Raw genomic sequence first — 18,512 nt, 5'->3', positions numbered from 1 at the left:
AGGTGGAAAAAAAAAAAAAAGGAAAAGAATGATGATGTTTTTCCAACAAGAAAAAAGGAAAGAAAAAAAAAAGTGATCCACTTTCTGGACAATGAGGGAAATAAAAAGGAGTAACTCAAATGGCAGCAAAATCTAATACAGTGTACTGAGAAATGTTGTGGGTTCTCCTTTTTTGGACAAGTTTTCCCTTTGTTTCGAGAAAGGATTTCTGGAAACCCCTTCAAGCTCTACATTTCTATCTAGCATATCAAAGTATCTCTGTAGCTTATTGGACTGTTTGACTATTAATTTTACATGGCAACAGCTCTACAGGCATTTTTTCTTTCCTGCTCTGAGGCAGGTATGCATTCCCAGGCAGGGTGACGTGCTAAGTTCTGCAATGCATCTGCTCCTACTCATGTCCGTCACTGAATGTCCACTCTGGTGCTTTATATTACCAGCCTAGCCATTTTGGTTTAGGAGTGTTTTTTTTTGTTTGTTTGTTTTTTGCCATGTACAGAAAAAAATCCCTACAAATTGTTCTACAAGCTTAAAAACAAAGAGTACAGAAAGAGAAGCAGAGGAAGAAAGCAGAATGGGACTTCTGATTCAATTACTCATGTGCATAACCATACATATGCATATATAAATGAGTATGCTACATTATTTATTGTTGTCTTTTTATGTTCACAGGGCTACAGCTACTCATAGGGGCCAAGTTATATTCAAGGATGCCTTAGCACAACAGCTGTGTGAACAGGGAGGTAAGAACAGCCATCATTTTAAAAATATCTGGTAAAAGTGATTTTTCATTGTTCTTGCATTTCAGTACTACTCATCATGAAAGTAAATTTTTGGAAAACTTTGTGTCAGGACCTTCTTTATATTCTCAAAACTGATACTTTCTTTGGCTTCAGATCTCCCTTCAGTGATCTGGAAAACCTAGAGCGATGTCCTCTCTGCTAAGCACTGGGGAATATCCAAAAATTAAAGTACATTTTAATGCCTTATATGCTTACTTAAAATCAGCCTGTAATAACCAACTTTTTTTTTTTTGTCAACACCACAAGCTGAGTTTTAACTATCGTTGTGTTGAGGATAAACAAAAAATGCAATGTGCCTACAGCAAAAGCTTCATTTACCATCCAGCTCATGAGTAGCTTTGTTAAGAACCTGCTTTCCCATTTTGTGAAAGTAGGACACTAAACTTTTGCCCTTCACCTGCAACTTTTGATCATTTTTATAGCTAAACAAAATGTTTGACTTACACTGACTAAAAATCTAATTGTTTGCACAGCTTATCACATATATTTTTTTGATGAATAACCTAAAAATAAATGTCCTGTTGTGAGCTGTTGTCTACAAACAGCACACTGCTTTGAACCTGCATCATTAAAGCAGTGGGAAGCAGGGAAGGTATCCATCATGTCTGGTACAGGAGAGAAAGGAATTTCTGCACTGATCCAGTTTTCTCTGCAAAATTCCAGTGATATTTCCATGTGAAAAGAGAGTGAAGCATGGGCCAAACCAGTCTAAAATTTCATATTTCAAACTTAGAAATATGTTGTCATACAAATAAACAAGAAAATCCCTCAAAATACATACTTTTGGGTATTATGGTGTGTTTTTTCATATGAGCTAGGGAATATCTGTGCAATAGTTTTGTAACAGGAAGTTACTGAAAATTGTGTCAGGAGCATTTATTGAGGTGTTAGGGTAAGGTATGAGTAGTACCTCTGTGATATTAAGGGTAAAATATTTCAGTTTTAAGCTTCAGTATATAGATTTTCAGTATCTTAATATATCAACAGGAAGTAGGTAGGGGAATTCAGAGAGGTGACTACAGATACAAGCTAATAAGCTTGGAGGTTAGAATTAGGTATATTTTGAATGAATTAGAAAAGTGTAAGACGTGTGCTGGCAATCAGATGGAAGTGTGATAATCATCCGGATGGAAGGTGATTGGGCCCAGAATGTATCAGTGTTCTACTGTGTAGAAGTGTTCTACTGTGTAGAAGGAAAAATGTAGAGAAATAACAAAGATGTCTTTAGTATTCAGAACAGGAGATAAATTGTGCCCCTATAATGCAGGTGTGGTGTTTTGGTGACTGGTATAACGGGATTTGGGAACAAAAGTATGGGCAGGAATCCCATTTGGGATGTATTAAAGAGAATGGTGATGATATCTTAAATGGGCTGGGTAGACAAGAGTGAAAAAAATCAATATTCAGAGTCATCAGCATAAAATGGTAAAAAGCCTCATAAGGAGGTAAAATTTTCCATGGCTGCTGAATAGTGAAATCACTGCCAAAAGCAGAGCCTGTAGTGCCCAGAACAGGTAAAGAAAGGACAAATAAGTAAAAGATGTATTGATATAAGAGGGAGAGGGAGACAGAGAACTGGCAGTGATCTGCATGATGAAAGCTATGGGCAAACAATTTTAAAGGAAACATATGACCGTCAGCATCAGAGCTGGCAGCATGGTCAAGGAGAATATGGGCAAAACAACAAGATTCCTCCCTGCTAGAAGAAAACACCTTGGTAAGCAGAGACTAGTGAGCAGAAATCAATCCGTACAGGCTTTGGCAGTCTCTGCTTTCTGACATGCTAGAGCAGGAGTCTTTGTTAGGAGAGCTGGCAGCAGGTATAGTAATTCTTTCACCCTGTTCTGTTTCACATTTCTTTAATTTTGGAGCATAACTCAACCTTAAATCAGCATTTTGGCAATATTTAGATTAGATTAGAACAATAATTCCTGATGGTACTGCATGCAGTCCTGGAGAACAGAGGGACTCCATGGGACAAGACAAAAATGGGATTTGTGTGTTGTTTGTGCCCAGAGAATAGGAGATGGTGAGATGAGCCATCCCTGGGCTCAGCTGTGGCAGTGCCTTTGCCTCCTCCTCCCACCCAGCCACTGATAACCATGTCCTGCACCATGTCCCTCAAAGGGCCTCCAGCTTCCCCAACTTGTCATAGCCTCCTGCAGCCTCATCAACTTCTGTGTTTCCCATGATGTTCCCAATGATTTCCTTTACTTTGTACACAGTCACCCCAGAGATTTTGTGTCTTTGTCTTCCTCAAAATTTTTGATATCGTGGTGGTAAATCCACAAACATCATGTTTGACTTAGACAAGGATCATACAGGGATGCTATTTTATGAGTAGCCCACAGTGAGTGGCAGCCATGTATGAGTTATAAGATTTCCCTGAAATACCAACTTGCAAGCTTCTCAGAGCTTTACTTGTGGCTCTTCTCCAGATTCCTACCCTCACCAAGGCCTCTCTCCCCTTAGGTTCCTTGCTCAGCCACACTTTTCCTGATGCAGCTGGTCAAATACCTCATTGCCCATTGCTTTTCCTCCAGTCTTGTCTAGCACCAGCCTCTCCTCTACCCTTTTGTTCTTATTTCTTAAGCAGACAGTGTGCATTGCATTGGTTCTCCTAACCAGTGTGTACTATTATAGCTCTTAGGCTATTAGCATTAATTTTCCTTATCAAAGAAAAGGATTATTCTTTGAAGCAAACCTCACTTCTTTCATTCCATGAAGATAATCATAGTTTCAGCAATGCTATTGATGTAAACAAAGGATTATTTCAGATGGAATTAGTGTGTTTATTTAGAAGCAAAGATAAATATGCAAAACAGCAAGGCAGATTGACCAAAGTGGGGTTTTAAGGTCTCTTTCTGGCCCTAAATATTACTTGACTGAAAGGCTGAAGTGAATAATGTAACATATTAAATAAAGAACATAAAACCAAAGGGCAACTTTTTAGATTTATTACAGGACATCTTTTTAATAAGTATTCACTGGGTATGATACAACCTTCATAATAACTAGTACAAAGGATATACACAAAGACATGAAAGCAGCAAGGAGTCTCAGAAATCATGATTGTTGGGGCTGTCCGCCCTTGGACGTGCATTAGTAAATCCTAATAGAGTTAATGGGGTTTGTGCAGCAAAGTAAAGTGTAGTTCTTATTTTGAAGACAATTGTAGGATGATGAAGAGCTGTGTTAAGGAATGGCAATGCAAAACCAGCAGCCCTATGTATAATGTGAATAGAATAAAGAATGATGCCACAGCGAAAGACACCAAGGAAAGTAAAACAATCACTTGAAAAGCTGTGTGTTCAGCATATAATAAATATTTTAAGAAGCTAGAGAGATCTTTGAGAACTGATGTGAGCTTTAAAGTTTATAAGAATGCTATTGGATCTTAAAAAGAAAGGAAACATAAAAATTATCCTACAAAAAAAAATAGTCCAGCACAAAAGGCAAGAAAACAGAGTTTATAAGCCAAGACAGAGAAGATAGATGTGTTATAAATATTGGTAAGGAAAAATAAGGATGTTAATGACTGATGATAGTATTACCGTTAACAATGTCTTTAATTAATAATATATATAACTTGTTCATCTAATAGCAAAATAAATTGAAAATAAGGTAAACATGCTACTGTACAGATTAATTCATATTTATTCTTGGCTGGAGTAGAACAAATGTCTTACGTTAATAAACACTAGCATAATTAAAACAGAGTTGACAAAACATCAGACCTGGCTGCACTGCACTGCGGAACTGAAGGTGGTTCAGGTCTGTGTGAGAGCAGAGACGTCATGGGGAGAAAGAGCTCATGGTGCAGGGTTGGAGCCAGCACACACATCACACCACCAGCCACCTTCACCATACTGAGTGGTGCTGGAGGATTAAAGAGAGCCTGCACCTGATATGCTCTGTAACTCTGGGCTGGTAAAGCAGTGCATTGGCATAAGGACCAGCTGGGAGATTTGTTAGTGCATCATTTAGTTCTGACTGCCTGCAGGAGAATCAGAACCATTAAACTTAAAAGATGGAAAAGATGAAGGATGTTGTTGTTCCCTCCTACTGCAGAATCGTTCCTTTCAGCAAAATTCCCAGAATTTCATACGATCTCATATTCAACACCACAAATTATAGGATTGGCGTTCCTTTCTTAAGAAACCCCTCCCTGCTATGACAGAAGTCTCCATGTTAATGTAAATCCTGAGAACTGGCCCAGGCTCCCTTTGATTTGATAGCTTCCGCCTGAATGTTTGTGGAAGACCTTTTAGGCATGTTTTGTACCTTGTAAATATGGATTAAGGAACACTTTGAAAAACAAACACAAAACAGATTGCAGGCTCTCAGGCTTGACCAGAGTAGTATTTTACAGAAGACTCGAGTTCAGAGCTGACGTATTGGCTTATGTGTCAGTGAGAATAATGCAGCCTTCAGGCAATGCACTGACTCTCCCCAGGGGGATGTTCAGCATCTATCTTTCAATAGCAACTTTGTTTACCAGTGGAGAGCAAGTATTGGCAGGAGTCTAAATAAAAGCATTAATTTTCTTTTTCATCTTCATCTGGCTGCTAATGAGGAGATTAGACTTTTTCATAATCTGCAAAATATAATATACCTCTCTGCACATCTCATTTGCGATGAATTGGTGAGCGATGGCTAATGGCTGCTGGCTGTTGAACTTGGAGTTTGGTGTTTGGCTGGGAGCATTTATGTTTCTGTAATTTTCTTTTGCTTTATATTTAAAAAAGAAAAAAAAATGTTCAGAGTTCTAAAAAACAAAAAAGTATTTTTACTTTGCAGTGAGCTTTATGAATGTTTTCTTATGCTGTATTGTTCCCTACCTATCCTTATATACGGCTTGACCCCACAGATCTGTGGAATATGGGTGTTAGTAGTATAGTAGTATAAACTGACATAGCTGGAACATATGTTTAATTTGCATTATGTTAGCTCTTTTTTTTCTGGTTGAATACTTGTTTTGCTTAACCACTAGCTATTACTATGTTTAATTATTTTGGTTCTTATATTTCCATGGGCATTGGGCCCATCACAAAATCTTGTTTCCCATCTCATATTCCAGATCTTCTAGCGTGAGCTGGCATTCCATTGCCACTTCTATTTCCCTCCCCTCTAGTTTAACCAAAACAGGACACACTTTTCTATTATTTTAATTGTTAATAACCTTTCATTGGCCTTACTTCATCCATAGAAAATCTTAACCTTTTACTCCAAAAGATTCCTTCATTCTCCCTCATCCCATGGACACAGAGCCCCACAATGACCCCATTGACTTTCTAATTCCCTATTACTTTCTTCAACTTTCTCACGATTCCAGTTTGACTGTGGCCTTTTCTCTCTGAATCACTTTGTATTGTATACTCTCTTCTGTGCTTTTTCTTACCAAAAGGATTGCCTCCCCTTGCACGGCAAGCATCCTACATTTCCTTACATTTTCGTGTATTGTATTTGCTCATGCCTCTTAGGTTGTGAGCTCTGTTGAGCTCAATTTCCATTTTTTGCTTAGCACAATTCACCTCTTGTAAAGCTCTGTATATACCCATGGTGCTAGTCAAAAAAAAAAATATCATTTACATTTTTACATGGAACAAGATTCTCATTCAAGCTAATATGCATTTTTGAGCCATACAAATACTGTTTCTAGATTTCAAACCACCCAGCTATGTGTAAGCATCTTAGAAAGTGAATCATGATTTAAAATACATATTAAGATAGCCTTTTTCTCCTCTCAGTCTGAAGTACTGTAAGTTTTTTAAATTGGAAGTAGTTTAGATCTTTTCAGTGCATAGTTAATCTGCACTTTTTTCATTTTATGCAAGTAAACTCCATTTGACTTTAGCCACACTATGGCCCACTGTACAATTTACACTCTTTTAAAATAAGTAGGTCTGTGAATTGGTAAAACGAGGCACACCTGAAAATATTTTTATTTTTTTGTGATGTTCTATATTTATAATATTTTGGGGACCTTAGCTACAACACTTGAAGACCTACGCACTGCTGTTTTGCAATGGAATATAAAATGTAATACTGAAATTATTCCTAGTGAGATTAAAGTCTAGGTTCATCACTCATTAAACAGTACCTTCACAATATTTTGTCATGTTCAGTTCTGGAATTTGAATTACAAATTAGATGGAGGTGAAAATTCTTGGGCTTTTCAGGTACTGTAGAGGTTTGGGAAACAAAGTCCCCCTTAACAGAAAAACTTTATTTGTAAGAACAGCATTTTGTCCAACACTGTTTGCTTAACTCCAAATGTATTTTTTTAAATGAGTGATTAGTAGTACTATTATGTATTTGCACAATTTCTTTAATTTCAGCCTATTGGTAAGCAGTTTTCTTTTGCAGTATACTATGCATATAATTGAAGAGCTCTTTTAGGAAAAATCCAAATTTTTTATTCTTTAATCTTATAAATTACTAGTTATATTTAAAAAAAATGCAGAAGGCAAATGAATTTGAATATTTAAAGATTGCAGGTTTGTGCTATACCTGCTCCTTTTAGCTGAATGCTGTAATTTCACATAACCTCAGAAAATACCATCAGCAATAGCATGTATCCCAAGCTGGACCGCCTTCCACAGAAAATCTTTTCCAAAGAGCAATGCCGACTGACCTGGGATGAATGAGAAGTTAGAGCTTTTTATTTCCATTTTGAGGTCTGAATTACTCTCATTGGAGAGGAAGGTCTCTTTCAACTGAGTTGCTCTTTAAGGTTAATGAAATTTGCTTGACCAGCTGATGAGCCTGTCCATGACCTGGCCTGACATGACCATCCTCCTCACAGAAGAGCACCAGCAGAATGGCTCTCAGCTATGTCTTCGCAGATTGCCCCTAGTGATGAGCCAGGACTAATGAAAAAGGGTAATACAGAGCATCAGAGACAGAGGTCTTATTTTAATCTTAGCCACTTGCAACATAAAGAGTATTTCAAATCCCACGCCATAATGTACTTCTTTTTCTGCGGGCAAAATCCAGAGCAGTTGCATTGCTCTACCTGAGAAACAATTCAGCTAATCCAGCTTAATTCATTTCTTCTGTGCAAAGAGTTTTAAACAGTCTTCTAGAGAAATGTATACATGCTTCCATGAAGAAGAAGAGCATCTGGGACTGCAAGGGATATATGCTGTCTTTTCCTGTGCAGTATCCACCAGCATTACCCTGGAGGCAGTGCCAAACCCTAGCTTGCAGTTGGAGTCCAATTGCTCCAGCTTGTGTAAAGTCATGATGAGAGGTTTGGGCCGTTGCTAGAGTCCTTACTGTCATTTCTTCTGGGGAAGACAAGATAGCTGCTGGTCAAATCTTTACAGGGATAACTTTCTTCCATAAAAATACAGTAAGTTAGGATCATAGAATCATAGAGGTTGGAAAAGACCCATAAGATCATCAAGGCCAACCACCACCTAACACCACAAGTCCACCACTAAACCATGTCCCTAAGCGCCATGTCCACATGTGGAGATCCCTAAATATCTCCTAAATACCTCCAGGGATGGTGTCTCTAACACTTCCCTGGGCAGCCCGGTCCAATGCCTAACCTAATCTAAACCTCCCCTGGTGCAACTTGAGGCCATTTCTCCACATCTTAAGTTAGACACACAAGAAAAAAAGATTTTATATTTCTGCATCTCTGTAACTTTTCAACATCAGACTCTTAAGAATGCATTTGCTCTTTGCTGCAGATTGCTGCTTTCAGTGGTCACGTTGTTGTCTTCAGCATTGTCTGTGTATGTTACTGGATGGACTAAAAGATGGTAGTCTCCCAATCTGAATCAATGCCTTCTGTCTGAACTAAATACAGACTGCTCGCCATCCTTTCCTGGTCTGCAGACACCTCCCTTGTTTCTTTCTCTCTCTTCTGTAATCACCAACTTCCCCATGAAATGTTGCAAATCCATTACAAAATGTCACATCCCCAAGCAAACCAAGTGGTTAAGAAAAAACAGGAAGAGAAAAATGAGATTTGTGTTTTACTTACTATTCAAATGACTACGTGTGAGAGCTCTACAGATTGCAGCATTCATGTTTATTTATTTATTTTTTTAATCTATTTTTAATTTGTCAGATGTTATGACAGAAATTGTGGTACTTCAGCAATTTTTTTGTAATATACTGAAGAAATTGGGAACGTGATACAATTTAGGCCAATGTCCAACAAGAAGCACAGAATCATCTTTTTTTCTTTTATTTGTGTTCTGTTTGCCAAATTATAAAATGCAGCTAGAAATACAGCTACTTGGACAAGGTACTGAGAGGCAAACAAGATAGCTGCTCCCTGGGAGCTTGTTTATATGCACCCTTTTTGCCTCTGAAAAAGGTGTATCATACTTGGGATTTAAGGTCAGGCAAGCCTATGAATGTAGTAGCTACCATGGAGTATCTAACACGCTCTGTAGACACATTCTACATTCCCCCAGTTCTTTGTGTATATATCTACATATATATATTCTGTTTTTATTTGTGTAATTTTACACCAAGATTCCTGTTGCAAAGTGTTAGAAAATGACTACTCCATAAAATTTAGCCATTTCACACACGTACCCCATGCATAGTGTGTCTTTAAGATCTTCTACCATATCTTGGAAGAATAAGGCCTACTGGGGAAACGATTCAGCAATGTATGCAGAAATGTGCTTAAAAATAAGTGTTTGATTCAGTGATAGGCTGAGTCAATCCCATACTTATTGCCCTAGGGATAATAGGATTTTTCCTCCAAAAAATATGCCTAGTAAAATGTTGTCCAGAGTAGTATAAATGGTCAAAATGTGGCGTTTTTGCCTCTCCTAGACTTTACTTCTTTTTTTTGAACATAATTTCAACTCTTCTAATCAAACATTAAATTACTGAATCTTAATCTGAGCTGTTTCTAATAATATCTCATAGTCCCAGACTAGATCTTTCTTACCTTGCTATACAACAGTTTATATATTTCATTTATTATTGATGCTTATTTTAATTAGAAAATATTTATTTTATTTTTATTTACTACTATATTTTATAACTTTTAATGCACCACATTTTTCATAATTAAAATGTCTAAAGAATTGACTTAGCAGAGCATGTACTGTTACAATTTTTTTTATGCTGAACTGATCTTTAATGCTGCAATTAAGCCCTGATCACAGCAGATATTCATGCTTTGCGTGTCTTTGTTCTCCACAGCTCCAACGGAAGCTCCACTACATCCTCACCTAGGTAGGTGACTTGTCATTCCTATTACTAAAACTCAGAAATATTAACTTTATTATAATAAACAATCTGTAAGGTCATATGAAATGAGCTCTGGGGAATTCAAATACAAATGAGACTCATATAAAATGAATTGAATTATGTCTAACTCTGATTAGTTGTTTTATTTTTCATTGTGATTTTTATTGCTGTTTATTTATCGCCTCTGAGCCCTTGCAGTGTGAGTATATCATGCCACAGAGACTTTCTTCCTAGCTGTGCATTACAGCATCTATTTTCATAAGGACACGTAACCCCCAGTGTATCACACCAACTCAGGGTCACTGTCCCCAGGGTTTTGTCCCCATGCACCTACAAGGTACACCCAGGAGAGCTCCTGTCCTGCTCCCCAAGCAGGACATGGAGCACATTGCAGCACATGGCCATTACACTTTGGCAATAGACTGGGAGACTTAATTTTATGTGGTACTATGGTCCAGAGTAAGAAGGAAAAAAAAAAAAAAAAAGACAAACCCTGCTTTTGTAACTAACACACTTTAAAAAATTAATTCCTCACTTTACATTGCATTACTTTGGCTCTAGAAAAGGCAATACTTTTTGGATTTTTCATATAGAAATTTCTTTTATTTTAGCTGAAATGCACAGTGACAGCATTATCCTGCGAGATGACTTTGACTCTTACCATCAGCAAGAACTGAATCCTAACATGTGGTGAGTTTCAGATTTCTATTTCCCTTTATATACATCTTAGCAAATTAAAACATTTTGTTTACTACAGTGACATATCTGTGTTATATGAATTCCTTGATATCTCAGCTCACATTGATTTGATGTGTATGTCTTTGCTCCATAAGAACCTACATATGTTAGCATTCATTTATTAATGATCTAAGCCCATTGAAGTAAGTGGCATATTCATATTGACTTCAAAGGTTGAACTAATCCAAAAATAGAAAGAAGGAGTAGAGCTGAACTCACTCAATATTTTTGTGTGAAAATATTGATTTCTTCAAATCAAAGCTTTTCATGAAAAAGGTGATGAATTTCAATATTTAAAATTTGTTTTTCATTATATTTTCATTTCCTGTACACAAAGTACATATTTCTGGAGAAGCTAACTATTTTTTCTTTTCTTTTTTCATGGAAGGCAAGAATTTTCTTATCTTTTGTATTGTATGGGAAGGGAAAGCTCTCACTTTTCTGTTACTGTATAGCAGTTCCTAATTCCTAGTTTTTCTCATTTGACAGGATTCCTGAGTAGGGTCATTTACATTATCACAATTTATGTTTGAATCAGCAACGACAGGTTGTTATTACTCCTTAAGCAGTAGATGCTCAAGTACATCGTCACAGTGATGGAGTACCATTTTGTATGGCATATGCATACTTAACGAAGGAGGAAGTTACAGGTCTCTTGTAGTACTAAACTGATTCTATACTACATAGTTAATATGTATAATAATCATTTTGTAGCCAGATAAATTCATCTATTGGTCTTAAATGTTGAAGTCACTTTTTTTTTTAATGAGGTTTTTACTCCAATCCTATTTCATAAATATAACTAATTGGATTGATTTCATTCATACAAGACAGAAATATTTTAATGGGTTAGTTCAGTTATTTCAGATAAAACACACTTCGTAGAAGCTACCATTTGTTAGTTAGGAATACGTATATTCTTTGAAATCTGACTTTATTTTCTTTTTTTGTTAAGGCCTCACAGTTTTCCATCTTTGCATGTCTTTCACAGTTTCACCATCTTATGCAAAAAGATTATGGTTTGTGGAATGCTACAGATATTTTTTTTCTTTTGCACATAATTATTGTAATGCTTTTTAGTATATGCCTAGTATTTTTCCTCCTTTTGTTCCTTTTACATTATCTCTTTACATGATTTTTTTTTTTCTGGACAGATGCATTAGGGACCTGGAATGCTATAATATTAAAAAAAAAAAAAAAAGAAAAAAAAAGAAAAACAACAACAAAAAATCCTCTTTCTTTATGGGAATGAATAGATCAAGGACTCTTAATGGGTTACAGAATAGCTGCCAAGGTAGATAGCTTTAACAGCAGTGTGTTAAATGGACTTGAGTGGAAGGAAATGAGAGGAGGCATTATTTCCCTGCAGATGTCTCATAACTCACAGAGGGCCTGTCTGTTGGGAGCCTCCATAATTTATTTATCCATTGCTCTCTTACCTTTAAATTCACCCTTGCTTTTCAGAAGTCTCAGTAGAGAAATTTCAGACTAAAAGAGGCCCCAGTCTCCTGGTCCTTTTGTTCCTGAGATTTGGATGTGGTCCCCATGGAATAACCTTGACCCACCTTGGCTGGTGGGTGAGTGCACAGAGCTGTGTGCTGGGAGAAAGTCCTAAAACTCACTGCAGTCCTGTGACAGATGCCTTGATATCCCTGTAATGACACCAGAAAGCCAACATCTTCAGCAACGCTAAATGGAAGTGGAGCACAAATAAAAGAAAACTATAATGAGGTGTCATGAGCTTTTCTGCATAAAGGATTTCTACAGTAGCTCTCCCTCCAGTGAAGAGCTGCTTAGTGGCAGAAAGCTCATTCACATTTGATTGTCTGGTGGGAGTTAAATCAGGGATTATTAACAGTTTACGCCATCCATCCTAAAATTGCATTTTTCCCCTGGCAGCTGCTAAAATCCCATCTTTATCACAAACAATTGCAGTAACTGCTGGAGCAGGATTCCCAGCCCTGCTCTGGCCCTGGTCTGCTGTGCTCAGAGTGTGGTAGCAGCTGCCTTGTGCACCGACACTCTAGTGGTGCCTTGCCACCAGGGGCCAGTTAGACTAAGCCCCTCTAATAATTTCTGAAGCCATTATTTGTGTAAAGATGAAAAGAGAGGTGTTAATATTTTCCTAAGGCCTTTTCTTCCCGGATCCTATGCAACAGTGGCTTGGGTGTGATTAGGTTTGTCCCCCTCCTCCTGATCCGCTCTCTGGCATGTGCAACTCTGGTGAGAGATGTACAGTCCGAGTGCACAAGCAAAGCCTTTTATAGCTTGTGTGTGTGTCTAATTTTATGAGTCCCAGCAGAGCTGGTGTGCCACTCCATCGCTGGAATAGGCCCCACATCAAATAACTATTTTGCACAAGGGCGCTGTATGATTTTGAGAGTGTCTGCCTGGTTTTTATGGATTTCTGGTTTTTTAAATGAATTAAAAGACACATCCCACCCAGCAACCACCTGTTTCTTCAGAGGCTCAGGAGGAGGGAAGGGGTGGCAGCGGGTGTTTCTGGAGCTGTGAGGGGAAGAGAAAGGAAGGGATGGGATGGGGCTCTTTGTAAACACCACAATCACAGCATCTGGGAATGGGTTCCTGACCAAATCACAGTTTGGTGATTGAGAGAAGACAGGAAAAACTGTTGAAGTAGTAAAGAAGAGGAGGAGGCAGCAGGAGAGGAGACAACAGGTGTAGCAAGAAGCAGGGAGGACTTGTGTTCTGGGAACGAAGGAGCTGGAGCATGTCTCATCTCTTCCATTTTCTTGGGACTCACCACCATGGAGATTTCCTTGCGTGGTGTGTCCAACTAATTTTTATATTGCTGTCTTCCAACAAGCAGTAATGTCAGAATGTGACTATTTTTAAAGCTGCTGAGCCACAGACACAAGCCTGTTTATTTAAGCAAAGATTTCTCCATTTCCCTCAACTCGTTTGCTACATACTTTACAAAGATCTCTCTTCCTTCTCTATCCTTCAAATAGGTATGAATCATGGATTCATAAATTAACACCTCTCTTTTCATGCCTAATGTATATTAGGTGTTTAAGTTAAGGTAGTTAAGTGAATCCCACTCAGTGGTCAACATATCACTGACTTTCATGATGAGTTCATGGCTGACTTGCAGAACTAATTAGACAGTAATGTTTGTTGCATTTTTCAATGAAAAGTTTAATAGCACAGGTGTTCGCTGGTCCGTAGGACTTGCTGAAAACTGTCAGGAGTGTGTTAGTTCAGAAAGCTCAGAAACCATGAAAGTAATTGGTTTCCTATGTAGGGAAAGGAAATCTGCATCATGTAAACAAACACGGGGAGCCCTTGCACAGGGAAGCCTCAGTTTTCAATCCTTTCGGGGAGGGAAGGCTTAATCAGAATCTTTTGAAGGCAGAACTGCATGTTTCCAATTTCTGGAAATGTTATTTGCTTTTTGAGGTTCTGGTTGATACTTCTGATGAATACTTTGTTGTAGTGGAAGAGAAGCAAGGTTTTGTGCATTTTGTTCGAATTTTCTGGAACACGTAGTCTGTGCCTTGCGAGACAAAAGGCCAGGTGGTGGCTGGATGAGTAAAGGCCCAATATAGGTGATATTTGGAAGACTGTCTAGTTCTTTGGGCACCTGCTTCTGTGATCATTTTGCCTCCATGTAACCTCATAACCTCCATGTAACTTCTCATGGCAGAGTATAAAAATGGTGCTATATAACAACTAAAACAGTCAAACAAGAACAAATGTAGAAAAAAAATTATATATATATATCTCCTAATGGTAAATGACTTAATCTTGGGACAAAAAAGGGGGGGTGGGGGGTGAAGTAGATGCATATATCAGTAGAGATGCTGGCATTAATACATGTTAATACATGGATAAAACAGTTTTAACAGTAGGAATGAAGACAACAGGGGATTCAGTAAATTTAAAAATGAAAACTCTGTATGAAGCTTTAGCTGACTAAACTCTCCTTCCCAACTTGATGCCATGTTTCATCTCAAAGCCCATTGGCACTTCAAACAGGAATCACTTACAAAAGATATACTCTTCAAAGATGACATGAAGAAAAGCTGAGCAAGTAAAATCAATCAATAAGAAACAGTCTCTATCACTTATTCATAGCACATGAGAAATGAAGAGGTACAGTGATATTTCCAGTGGCAAAGAGGTGGAGGAAAGCTTTGTGACAGGAGAGAGAGGTCCTAAAGTGGTTTTGAAATTGCACTAAAACTGTGGGATTAAACTTCAGAAAGATTTATGTTTTAAAATCTCTTGGCAGTTTGAGATGTTTATCTTCTTTATAGTCCAGACATCACAGAAGACATCAGTCAATATAATGTCCACAAACTCAGGTATTGTAGAGGGAAACGAGATGACAAATAGCAATGAGGAAACAGCAGATGTTTCCCCTTCAGCAAAGTGAAGAACAATAGCTGAGAGAGGTGGGACTCTGTACGCCGGGGATGAGAGTGATGGCAGGTCTGTAGAGAAGGCATCTAGATGAATATGACAAACGCCAACAGTGGCAGTGATAATGAGCAGTGAAGAGAAAGCTGAAATGATTTTAATGTGCTAAGATTTTAGACCAGGCAGGTGAGAAAGATAATGTAAAAAGCTACACCTAGACAGAGCGATTAATACTGTCTCTTGGTTATAAGAATGGTAAAGAAGTTAACCTTACTGTCTGCACCTGGAGAGGAGCAAATTGGATCGTTTCTAAATACTTAATATGATGACGATGGTCTGAAGAACAGCAGATCAGTTATCTTACTCTTCATACATTCCTGTCAAGCTACTGAGCAATTTATTGTCAGAAGTGATACATTTCAGAGAGAGCACAAAGGTTTGAATCAGGATTACCACCAGCCATCCAATTTCTGGTGAGAGGAGTCATCCTAGAGAAGATGAGTGATGATGAAACAGCTGTGTTAGAAGGACAGCATTTCTAGACTTCCAAACGCTTCTCCATATTTCATAGACCACGTTACAGAAGTAGAATAGATGAACAACTGAATCACTGTATATTTACTGAAATACAATAATTAAAAAAATAAAATATCCCTTGAATTCAGTCTGTCCTTTCACGAGGGCATAAGAGTTCTCTACATAGTTTTCATAGGCAGTTTTCCTACCATATATATCTCTGTGTTCATATATCAAGATTTCAGGCAGTTGTTCCACTATAAACCCCCAAAATGTAAGGGCAGATAATTAAAATAATGCTCAGAAACAGCCAGGATACTGTAGAAATCCAGGTATTTTTCTTGCTTCTGTTCCCATGTTCTTCAGCTACCAGAGTTCAGGGATCAAGCGAAACATAGATTATGACAAAACAAATACTCCATAAACACTGTTTCTGTGCTTTCTCCTAAAGTACACTTTGGTTCACTCACATGTTCTGTCCTTGAGCTACATTGAAAACTAAAATTATGGGCCAACTACAGCTTGTATAAGTAAATATTAATTCATTGAAATCAATAGGAACTACATTACTTTATTAGAGGATTTAATTTTGCTACTTAAATCCAAAATGCTATATGCTATCAGTGCGATTTGCTGAATTACTTTAATAATATAGTCATGCAGGAAAAAACCTCAAGGATTTTTTAAATATAACTTTGTTTTTGGAACTGGAAATGAAACTAAGCTTAATCAAATCTCAGATTAAGGAAGCAATTTGTTAAGTGGAAAAGAAGCATTCATCTTTGACTTCTCTAATGGACGTAGGCATAAGAAAGGCAGCCCTGCACTAAATTGACCCTGGACCAGCTGAAAAGACCCAAAATAAAAAATGCAATCAATTATTCACTACATCTATGTATCTGAAAGTCTAGCGTCTATCCCTCAGCAAAGCTTAGCACTCAGATTTCCAGTGTATTGTTCAGGGCATTGTACTCTGTGCGGAGTTAACCCCTTCTGCAAAAAGTTACCCCTACTTTGCCTCCCTGGGAAGGTCCCCTAGCAGGATGTCAATGAGCCACAGTTTGCTGTGAGCAGACCAGAAAACAGCTCCATTTAGTTAAATGTGTATTTTAAAAAATTAGTTAAATGTTATTTCTAAACATTACCAGGGCTTGCAGCAGCCCATTCTCCTTGCCCCAGATCATGTGGGGAAATGCTGCTCCAGCTCCATGGGCAATGTTACACTTTGACAATGCTACTGGCCTGTTCAAGCCAGAGATTTCATTTGCCCATCCATGCTCACGATGCGCTGACGGCTTTGGGACACTCAGGAATAGAAATATCCCTTTGCAAGCTGTTTACAGAAAGACTTGCAGAGGTTTAGCACAACACCTATTAACAAAAAGACAAGCAAGCGTCATAATCTAGGAAAAGAGGTGAAAAAATCAAGGAAATTTGTATGGGAATCAAGTACGATTCAGGCTTGAGAGGTGAGTCTGTACAAACCTCATGAGGTTCAGCAAGGCCAAGTGCAAGGTCCTGCAGCTGGGCCAGGGAAATCCCAAGTACAAACACAGGCTGGGTGGAGAATAGATTGAGAGCAGCTCTGAGGAGAAGAAATTGTAATAATGGCTTTAAACTAAAAGAAGGTAGAATTAGATGAGATGTTAGGAAGAAATTCTTTACTCAGAGAGTGGTGAGGCCGTAGCACAGGCAGCCCAGAGAAGCTGTGGATGCCCCATCCCTGGAGGTGTTCAAGGCCAGGCTGGATGGGGCCCTGGGCAACCTGGTCTGGTGGGTGGCATCCCTGCCCATGGCGGGGGGGCGGGGGGGGGTGGAACTGGGTGATCTTTAAGGTCCCTTCCAACCCAAACCATTCTGTGATTCTATGAGCATGTATTTTGACAGCAAGTTCTTATTTTCTTGGGTTTTCTTCCTTTCCATCTGATTTCCATTGAGATTTTGTGAAGATCTTCCATCCAGAAATTAGCTGGAGAATTAAAGAAAAAATAAACACAAACTTTTTGCAAACTACTAAACTATATCTGGACTCTGTATATGGGAACATTTATTTTGGTGGCACTCTACATCAGAAAAGGTGGCCAAGCTTGAGGCATTTTGTGTGAGAGAAGGCAAAGGAAAATATGGTCTAAACAACCCTTATATAAGTCTAATTGCACTTTAGACTCTAAAAATACCAATTATAAAAGTACAGAGAGAAATCAGAAAAAAATAAGGGGGTTCGAGTGAGTTCACCATTGCTTGCAATGTCATTACATCTGATGTTAAAGGTGAGCTTGGGATGTCTGAAGACAATGCTGGTCAGCCCCATCTGAGGCAGTTTGTTGGGGGCTCTTTGTCTTGGCTCAAGCCAAAAACCAATACCTCAGTCTTTGAGGGAGAGGGCCCTTCCTCTGCTCCTCAATCAGGCGGCATGCAAAGTCCTTCATATTAAATTCAGCAACAATTACCAGCCCCTCTGAGATTTTCTGCATACTTCTTCCCCTAAAAGGTGAAAAGTCTCACATCCCTCCGTTACTAGGAATAGGGGATATGACAAATACGAATAGAAAGCAGCAGCAAGAAACGTGTTAGAGCAACTGGGCTGTAGGAGCCTCTTGGTGCGCACTTTCAGAGTAGGGTTGCAGCATACAGGTCAGCAGGGACCACCTCCTCTGTAGGGGCCAGAGTCCTCCAGGAAGATGTGTCTCCTCGCCTGGATGGCAGATGTCAAACTGTGCAAGTCCTGCCTGCCACAGTGTCACCTCCTCACTCCATTCCCACCTCAAGCCTGGCCTTTGGAATAGATAACCCTGCAGCCAGAGAAGGCCAAGGCTTACACATTTTCTTCAATGCTTGTTC

The 18,512-nt window shown here is 38.5% G+C and overlaps 1 protein-coding gene across 2 annotated transcripts in view; it reads left to right on the top strand.

Moving 5' to 3' along the window:
- RELN (reelin) overlaps positions 1-18,512 on the top strand; it is a 293,331-nt gene that overhangs the window by 116,022 nt on the left and 158,797 nt on the right. For both annotated transcript variants that reach the window (XM_066986910.1, XM_048068408.2), the window contains exons 4-6: positions 673-743; positions 9,987-10,019; positions 10,646-10,724. In XM_066986910.1, coding sequence (XP_066843011.1) covers positions 673-743; positions 9,987-10,019; positions 10,646-10,724 — 183 coding nt within the window. The remainder of the gene's footprint in view (positions 1-672; positions 744-9,986; positions 10,020-10,645; positions 10,725-18,512) is intronic.

This window comes from Anser cygnoides, chromosome 1, assembly GCF_040182565.1.
Source record: "Anser cygnoides isolate HZ-2024a breed goose chromosome 1, Taihu_goose_T2T_genome, whole genome shotgun sequence".
Classification (NCBI taxonomy): domain Eukaryota; kingdom Metazoa; phylum Chordata; class Aves; order Anseriformes; family Anatidae; genus Anser; species Anser cygnoides.
The sequence above is the reverse complement of the archived record's forward strand: the minus strand, read 5'-3'. Positions and strand labels throughout refer to the sequence as shown.